Source organism: Mercenaria mercenaria, chromosome 13 (genome assembly GCF_021730395.1).
Source record: "Mercenaria mercenaria strain notata chromosome 13, MADL_Memer_1, whole genome shotgun sequence".
NCBI classification, from domain to species: domain Eukaryota; kingdom Metazoa; phylum Mollusca; class Bivalvia; order Venerida; family Veneridae; genus Mercenaria; species Mercenaria mercenaria.
Window position 1 is genome coordinate 32,236,193 of NC_069373.1, and position 10,131 is coordinate 32,246,323.

At 33.4% G+C, this 10,131-nt stretch overlaps 1 protein-coding gene across 1 annotated transcript; it reads left to right on the forward strand.

Annotated features, from left to right (window-relative positions):
- Positions 1 to 1,730: 1,730 nt before the first annotated feature.
- LOC123529293 (serrate RNA effector molecule homolog) lies at positions 1,731 to 9,739 on the forward strand. Its single transcript, XM_045309564.2, has 4 exons — positions 1,731 to 2,342; positions 5,609 to 5,944; positions 7,416 to 7,528; positions 8,986 to 9,739. Exons 1-4 carry the CDS (start codon positions 2,021 to 2,023, stop codon positions 9,367 to 9,369), a joined length of 1,155 nt encoding a protein of 384 aa, XP_045165499.2. The 5' UTR covers positions 1,731 to 2,020; the 3' UTR covers positions 9,370 to 9,739.
- Positions 9,740 to 10,131: the final 392 nt, after the last annotated feature.

Sequence of the window (10,131 nt, forward strand, 5' to 3'; positions counted from 1 at the left end):
AGTGTGGTTAACGGAGTTAAAACTCCAATGATATCTTTTAATTTGATTTATATGGAAAGTATGTGCTCGGGGCCTACATTGTTTTCGTGGAGCTATACCGATGGCAGGCAATGCTATTTATTGTTTTCACGCTCATTGAAATATTATAGTGGTCTGTGCCTCAGTAATAAGTTTTAAGTATTGAAGAGGCAAAAAAGTTGCTCTTTTTTTCCGGGTAAGTTCGACCAGGTTGTCTCTCGCACGAGTCAGTCCCATCCCTAAATAACACTGACAGTGCTCTTCCGCCACAGTTCTTATATTCATTAAAGGAATGGTTACAAAGTATGAAAATATCATAAAAAAACCTGTAAGCCATTTTAGACCGTGAGGCCCATTTCATTATAAAGAAATGCAATTTTGACTCGTTTATTTTAAACGGTTCAGAATATCTTAAGGTTAACAAAGAAATCAATATTTATAATAAACTCTGTTGAAAAAGGAGGTAAAGTTATTTTAAAATTGGCTGGGGCAAACGTTTACAAAAATGAATATAGCTAAATATAAGTTAAAATTTTGAAAACGCATAAACCTGTATTCCAGGTCGTGGGTCCACAAAAAAAATAAAATGAAAATGCTCCAATGACGTACATGCAAAGCTTAATTGTCTATAGTGCATAATGACGATTAGGAAAGGATTCAATGAAACACTCATGTATTATAAGATGAAAGAATTAAAATTTACAATAATGTTAAGGACTGGTGGAAGAATTCATATAACTTTAACCTTTGTCAGTACACCGCAAAATGAGTTATTACTGTCGCAGATTCTACAAACATTTGTTACAATGAAATGCAGCTTATTAAGTATACATTTTCGTTTGCATTTTGTTCGGATACTATTGAACAATTCTCATTTCTTTTTCTTATATTTTATGGACTCGGGGTTTATTATTTGAGTGTTGCAAGGGACGTAAACGCTACACGTGAAAGACGTTACAAGTGCACTGCGGTTTTGACTCTTTCGATGACTAGGGCTGAGCTCATGATCAGTATACATTGACGGTAACAGAAAACAACCGAACAGAATAATTGAGCCGTATGAGAAAACCAACATAGTGCGTTTGCGACCAGCATGGATCCAGACCGGCATGCGCATCCACGCAGTCTGGTCAGGATCCATGCTGTCCGCTTTCAAAGCTGATTGCAATTAGAGAAACCGTTAGCGAACAGCATGGATCCTGACCAGACTGCGCGGATGCGCAGGCTGGTCTGGATCCATGCTGGTCGCAAACGCACTATGTTGGTTTTCTCATGGCGCGGCTCAATTTATTTCGAGACTTGAACCACATGGGAATAAACTGATAACGCAGACTATATTTCATGTTTTAAGTTCATACACTGGATTGTTCTAAAGATTTTTTCTTAATCTGCTTAAAAGTTTTTAATATATTACCTGCTTTGTATAATATTTTCATTGTTTAATGCGAAATACAATCAAACTTCTGAAATCTGACATAATCTTATATTATTCCACTCACGATAACGTTAAATATATGCTTGCAGTGGTTAAATTAATCTTTATTAATCCGCACCCATCCAGCAATAATGTTGAAAGCTATATTAGCAAAGTAGAAAGGTTAACTTTATGTTTGTATAAATTCACCAGTAGCAATGAAATATTAGGTTTGAATATCACACGTTATAAACATAGATACTTACAAGAATATCACGTAGGGAAATATATACTTTGGATAATTTCCGGAACATACAATAATTTACAGCTGACTTTAACATTTGAAAGATAAAACTTTGCACGTAAAGACCTTTTTAATGGCGTACATATGAACATCTTGAATATAACGTACAGAAAATATTCTGTGAAATAGAATACAAGAAGAAAAAAACAGTATGAAAGTTGACACAAAATAACGGAAGGACATACATTACAGAGGATATTTGTGTAAACAACCGACCGTCTCAAGGTACTTTGCAGAATACTCATTTTAAGAGAAATAACAAGGTCGATTACATAACAGAAGACATGGCGGACAACGAAAATGAAGTCAATATTGCTGAAACGCAGAAAACAGACGACGACAAAACAGAAGCGGGTACAGATGGAATGTTAGACACTGATAAAGATGGAGAAGAAACAGCTAAAGAATCTAAATATGACTCAGATGAATTTGAAACCGAATCTGAATCGAGTGTTCCAAAAACAGACGAAGAAAAATACGCTGAGAAAAGCAAAGCAGACTCTCCTGATAACGAAGATGTAGAAGTAAAGACGGATGACGAAAAACTTGCAAATGATTCAAAAGAAGAACAACAAACAGAGTCTGAAGCCGTGGGCACAAAAGAAGGTGAGTGCAAACGCTACACGTGCATATTCCGAATATGTACTTCAAGTAACGCGAGATGATAGTTTTTCAATTATTGTTTTTTCTTCATGAAATATGAGACGTATGTTACATCTTTTTATGTAAGTATCGAATATAAAAAAAGATTAAAGCATTTGTGATTTTAGCATCATCTTGTACATAAATACATATTTATAAGAACATTTCTTGGTGAAACAAAACACGTTCGGCTAAATGTATATAAGCTGTGCGGTATGACATCAGATTAACAAACGGGTGTCATCAAAATCATGCAACCAGCCACACCTTTTACATTAAATCTCATTAGGTTTAAAATTTTATCTTCAAAATGGATGATAAAGCTGTCCAAACAGATGCTATGCATCATTACATGGTTAGAAAAGCACTACTTGAAATACTGCGCATGACCATATACATTGAGATCTGTAAAGGGAGGTAATCAAAACAATGTATTCAATAAAACTCTAGTTGTAATATGTTAAACGATGTTCAAACGTTTGACAAATATTGGAGAAAACAATTACTGAAAATAGGACTTCACAAAAAATGAATATATTTCATGTTTATAATAAAACATGCGGCAGTCACATTATGAACAACGGCATTATAAATGTTTCGGACATATAAACTTGCATTTACATCCACGTTTATTGTATTAAAGAGTGGTTATTGAACGAGCATAAAAGTTATAGGTGTATACTGGTGCAAATCATTCCAGGTACTTCAGTTTTAGTAATACCATCTGTTGCCGCTACCAGTACAATTTTCCCGTTATAAGGTATGCCAATAATGTGTCACATGCCAAGTAAAGACTTGAAATTTGCAACAATATGTCGCGCGTGAATATGTGTTTAATTGCATATGGGACTTCAGTCAAAAAATGTTTTATATAGTACATGTATATACCATATTATTATAGAAACCCTACGGATACGCCATTGGTATCTGCAAGGCAAATTCAGTATATAATATCGGTCGACAATCACTTGTTTTTATGTAAGATTTGTCTAATTCTAAAATTTAACTGAGGTAACATTTACCTTTTTGAACCTTCTACCTGTCTGACCGTTATTTTAACTAACGAAATACCAGTTCACACGCCTATGTAAAAAGCATTAAAAGCACATTGTACAGGTCAGTAAATGGATTAGCAAATCCTGCATTTGACACAAGTGGAATAAACCATACAGAACCCAGCAAAATCACTGCTAGATTACAGAGGGAAGGTCAAGTTATTTACTGTTTTATAAATTTGATGGGAGGAGAAATTCTTTATCCGTGAGCTGAAGTCGACATAAAACACAAGTTTTGAAATGATAACGTTTAAACATACAATATGTGCAAACTTTGTCAGGACACTCGTATATAGAAATCTAAATTATTCTGTTTTGTATTTTGACAATACATCTGATATATATATATAACAGTGTCTCCCAGCCTTTCAATGAACAGCCTTGTAACAATCAATGGAAAGTATTGAACTTGTGCGTACACGTATTATTACTGACATGTATACACATACGCTAAACTGATAAATGTTTGTTTCGATTTGTACCAGATTTTTCAAGTGATTTTATTAATATCATTAAGTTTTATAAGTGTCAGAGGCGTTGTTTTATTTGTTACGGGTATATTTACAAATGTTGTCATACTGTTTATTGTAGTGATAATGGAATAATTTAGAATTTGCTCGATTATTTTCTCATGAATTTCATGAATGACCAATGAAGGACTAGGTTAATAAAATTCATTAGCGCTGTAAACTTTTGATTTAACCGCATGCGGACACTGAAGGCGGCTGGAATAAATTGTGAAAAGGACATAACGGTTAGGAATACATGAGTTTTAAAGGTATATATATCAAAGAATATTTCAGTTGACAGGCATACACTTCAAGTTTATTACATATATCCATTGCCTATAAATAATTTGTTACTATACATATCTCATTCTCTTTGATGTAGGTTGAACCATAGTACATTGTATATGCGGGACAGGGTATAGCAACGGGTTTCATCTTTATATGAAGTATGTTTTGAACACATCGGACTGATCAAATGTATTAATTTTAAACTCCGCTTCCGGGTTAATTTAATACTACGGTGCAGAGCATTTTTATAAGAATAGATATACATTTCAATAGAGGTGTTATCAAAATGAAAATCGGTGATTTAAAATGCTAGTACAGGTGTATTGACAGCACGTGAATATAAGAACTTTTGTGGACATGTCAATATTTAATTGAAGTTATTTAAACAGAAATATCTGTCCTTTACGATGTGAACAAATATACAATTAAAAATTTACATTTTACGTCACAGATTAGTGTGGTGTCCTGTGGTAAAACAGAAATAAAATCTTTTGTACCATAATCTGTAATCTTAACATAATCAAACATAGTTAAGATTAAATCCTTTTAATACATTTTCTACTTTAAAGATAAAAGATATAGCGATTTATCAAAACGAAAAAGGAGGAAAAACATTAAAAAAAAACATACAGAAAAAATACTAGTAAAGGCGGCAAAAAGAAAAGGAAGAATTGAGATAATTGAAAAATTATGTATATTTCAAGCATATGCCCCTTTTCTGTACACAGTTTAAAGGTGCAGAATGTTGCAAGCATTTATATCAAGTTAATTTTTGACTATTTACAGCGATCACCACTGACGAAGATGTTCGAAAGTCACGAACAAAGATTTTAGCCTAGCACTCTTATATATTTATACAGCCTAACTGATTTTCCGTGATTCATTTCAAAGTCATGAATGTACTGTAAAAAGACCCAGATTTAACATTCGTCTAATCTGTTGCAATATATACACGGCGCTAATAAACTATAGTCTACTGTTATAAATGGAAAAAGTTTTAAAGCCATAAAATGAACTATTGAATTGTTATAAACAACAATTGGAAAAAGATCGAAGTATGGAATTTAATAAAGGTAATAAAACGCAATTGTTATAAACATACATGTAGCTTTACGTATCCAAGATACGTATAACAACAATACGTACTACCTGTGCAATAATGTGACAGAGCCTACCGCCATTCGACGTCTGACAGCAAAAATCGTCTATTTAGATTTTTGATGTAAGTTTATATGCATGTTGGAATGTAATATTTAACCTTTCTAAGAAATAAATCTGTTTGTATTCATACCTGGCGCTCGGCTAGGAAACTTTTGTTAACAGTGTGAATTTTTAGAGAAAAAAAAGTTTGTACTAATACAGCCTTCCTTTCTTTCAGAGAATGGTGAATCAGTGCCTGTAAATACAGAAACAGAAACAAATACAGAAATGTCAGAGACAGTTGAAACAAAAACAGACGAACGATCGGAGGACACTCAGCCAGTCAGTCAGCAGGATGAACAGAAACAAGAACAGGATGGCGTCACAGCACAGGGTGATGCTAATGCTGATGCTGAACCATCAAATCAGGAAACTGAAACTGAACAAGAAAAAGCTACTTCAGAAAAAGAGCCGGAAAACGAGGTTGAGGAAACCCCAACTAACGAGGATAAAGCTGAAAGCGGACACGCTGATGTTGTCAAGGAAGATCACGAAGAAGTTCCGGTTGCTGCAGGTTGGTGGATATATCTATATATCTTTGAATAGCCACGTGTTTGTAAATAAATCATGATCCTGCATAAGTTGAACACTAGGATGCTATCAAAAAATTGAGATTGGAGTTATAAATGAAAGATGCTAGTATTGTAGAAAATTTAATAGAGACTGTTCCAGTGAGTGATGCTGTAGCAGAATGTATGTAATCCATATGTATGTAATCCATGCAATACTGTATTGATGTATTCAGCAAGTATTTTGACAGCGTTGCATTTCCCGACAAGATAGGGTGGAATGTACACCAAATTGCGAAAAAACGTCATTAATAATAGATCTAATATAATCATTTATGATTATTTTGAACTGAACAAATCAAACTTGGGCCTAACAGAGCTTGCAATTTCTTTATTTTCATTATTATGCAAGTGGGAAAGTTGAATAAATAAATGAATCGATAAAAAGAGATTCATAATAAATAGCATTACGCTCTACTATTATTTTTATTGTTTCACTATTAAGAACTTCATTTATTCTAAATTTCTAGCTGGAGAACGTGTGACACTGTAACTAGTGAAATTTGAATATTGACTCCACTTGACCTGATAAAAGTAATTTGTCTTAACTCCACCGGGCAATCAATATACATTATAATTGTTTTACGATTTAAATGTAAATACATGTACAACATTAAACCAAAAACAAGTATTAACTTGGTCGGTGTTTGATAAAAAAACAAAACAACCCTGCTTTTGTTGCATTTAAAGAGTTTTGGGATCTCGTAAGGTATTTCGATGGAAGTTATTTCCTCGATCATTGAACACCAAAATCATTCATTTTAAACAACAACAAGAACAAGAACAAAAAAAGCGAAGACAACAACAACAACAACAACAACAATAATAATGACAATAGAAGTATAGTCTAATTTTGACGCATGAGAGTTCAATATATAGACACATCTGTCGATTGGGGAAATCAGAATTATTTACTTTGCCTTATTTATGTAAGAACCACTAATCGCACTGAATTGAACATTACCTGAATAACGGATCGTTCCATTATTAAAAGTTCAAAGACATCGCTGACCTCAAAATCAATCTATAAACATAAAATTAATAATAATAATAATAATCATCATCAAAAATATTGTTTTTTCCAGAATATCTGCTGACATTTTGACGGAAATCATTTTCGTATTCAGTTTTAAATATAAACACATACCAAAATCATTATAGTTTGAAATATTTCAATAGTTTCATAATTTCACTGTACATCATCATTATCATCATAATCATCACCATAATCATCATCACCATCACCACCATCATCGTCATCATCATCAAGATCATCATCATCCCCATCGTCATCATCGTCATACCTATACCACCACTAGCAATACTGCTAGCACTGTCTTCATCATCAGAATCATCACCATTTGTAGACAGTTTCATGCGATTATCTTAATACATGTACTTGTTGACAATTTGTAGGATCACCGATTGAAAAAGAAAAGTTAGATTCTAAAATCAGGGAGAATGAGGAGTTATCACAGCAGTTAGAATCGTCGCTTAGCAACCAGGAAGCGGACAAAGCTGCATACAAGGTAAATATTCGTATAAACCATCAGACCATATCACAGAATAACAAAATACTATATTGAGGATATAACATGGGTATCTTTTCATACTGAATTTATTATACGAGTGGAATGAAATAATAAACTGCAAATATTCTATCATATCGTTCAACGCATTTAATAAATTCAGTGTGGGAAGAAAACTTTTGTGATATTCATTTTATCACACGTTAAGCCTTTTTGGCTGAAACGTGGAAATTTCTTCTTTCAACGTCTAAATGTAACACTGCTTTTGTAAAGACTTTTTTCACTCCCACGACGCCAAACATGCGATAAGAATATGTTTTCAATGTGTTGACTTGTTTCATTTAAATATTGGTTCTAACAAATTACTAGTCTGACCAGACGTTAAAGTTTCGAACATATCAATTACTTAATCAAAATTTGATCCACATTAAAGACGCAGTTAGTCACTTTTTTCACTGAGAGGATAAATATGTGTCTTTCAAAGTTGCAGTTCAAATTACATGTACACACATACATTTCGCTACAATTTGTCATCCTTCATTCAGCTCCTTTATTTCCAAGAAAAGAACACACTAGTATCGGCTGCATGATAATTGGAAATTATCTAAGACATTTAGCCATTTAGAAACAATCTCTTTCACATAGATGTCGTTTCTGATATCACTGGGTTTGAAAGAACGGGCATTCTGTATTAATTATTGTCATATGCTTGTTTCTGTTAAAACACGTGTATGCTAAAATTACTTCATGTTAACGAGCGATGACGTCAATCAAGAAAGAGCGTTACTATAGTCTATCTTCTGTTTTTGATAAAGATCATATTAGAACTATTAACCTAATACTACGCACTCGTGAATTTATAACGACGTATAATCTCTTTTTCGTGTATTGATAACATTAAAACACGATTTTTCTATACGTTAAATTTGTAGCCTTTTAACAAGAAAAGGATATAGGCCACTAAAGAGGAATAAATGTGTGCTCCATCATCAGTTTTTGAACAATGCTTACAGTGAGGTCTCCCCTGTACTAAAAAAAAATAACTGCACATTATACAATATTTCCTGCTTTAGGGACCACTGTCACACAGAATTGATATTTTGTGCCTTTATATGGGCAGTGACGGGGATAAGGGAAATATTATAACATCGAAACAAATCTCGTCTTTCTCCCGAAAATCTGTGATATGTAAATTGCACTAAATTGTATGGGGGTAAGACATTCCTTGCCCTTTAGTGACCTTTATCTTTTTTGAAGTCATAAAACTTATGGTTAGTTTTGTTTTTATCCGTTTATAGATTTAAAAGACTTTCCAAAAATGTTATTGTTTATTTACTTTCCGAAAGCAATAAAAGTAACCTATGAAGGATTCAGCGAATAGACTTTCATTAGGTGTAAAATTCAACCCGAAGAAATTTTGCAACTGAGTTAAACCGTGTAGACTTTTATGTTAACAGAAACTCACAGAAGAAAATGCAAGGCTTCAAAAGCATTACGATGATATGAAAGAGAAATTTGATGATATGGAAGGGGGTCACGTGGTTCTTGTGGCGGAAGTGGAAACACTACGTAAGGTAAACCAAGAGCAGAGAGAGGCGATCGTGAAACTCGAATCAGATATAAAGTTGTTGAAGGAGACACAGGGAGGTGATGAAAACGTTAAAGACATGCAAGAAAAATTGATTAGAATGTCAAATGAACAAGAAGAGAAAGATAGGCGTATCCATAGTTTAGAAGGTGAATTAGACGCTACACGAGAAAAACTGAAGGATGCTGAATCTCGTGCTGCGAGAGGAGGAAACAATACTGCTCAGAATTCTAAAACTTGCATAGTGATGTAGGCAGTTTGAAACAGAATTTCAAAATGATCCGAACTAAACATTTAGCAGATATTTCTTCACCAATCTGCGCTAATTATCAGTGTTTTTTTTTTTGCATTTAGACCGTCTGTCAACATCTTTTTATATTTCTAGTCTTTTGTTATATGCATACTTTGTAGATGAATATTTGGTTCTTATTCAAAATGCTCCGTCCAATATTTCCTTTACTGTTTATATGTAGAAATAGTATTATGTTTATTTATCTGTTTATTTATTTTACTTCTTAAAGAGCTTTAAACCGTTTCCTTATACTGTATTCATACCAGTTCAGGCTACTAGAATCTGTGATACACTCCGGAAATATTCCATAAATAAATTATATTCTATCTTACTCTGTTTTTTTTCCTACCTACTAAGTTATGACTTGCTTGGTGGTGATCACTAGATTTACCTTGCTTCCGACTGAGGCCTTAATCACGGTTTTGTCAAAATACAAACTAATTATTTAGCCTGTTCGACTTATACACTTACTGAACGGCTAGCCGGTCAATAGTGAAAAATAAATGCGGTAGGTCCTTTTGACCGTTGACCAGTAAGCCATTCAATAAATGTTTTATTACATGACATCAGAAATGAATGTTTATGTTTTTTACTATAGGTTTTGACTTTAACCCAGCAAAATTTAGTGTTTGACTATAACTATAACCCGATCAAAACACAAACTACGTTTTTCTATGTTGCTTTTGCAAAGAAAGCCAATGGACCCGTTACGCTCCCTGCACT

Excerpts from the sequence above, each read along its gene's own strand:
- LOC123529293 (XM_045309564.2), top strand. The coding sequence starts at position 2,021 with ATGGCGGACAACGAAAATGAAGTCAATATTGCTGAAACGCAGAAAACA. Across the intron at positions 2,343-5,608 it reads AGCCGTGGGCACAAAAGAAG|AGAATGGTGAATCAGTGCCT; the intron begins GTGAGTGCAAAC and ends CCTTTCTTTCAG. Across the intron at positions 7,529-8,985 it reads CGGACAAAGCTGCATACAAG|AAACTCACAGAAGAAAATGC; the intron begins GTAAATATTCGT and ends TTATGTTAACAG.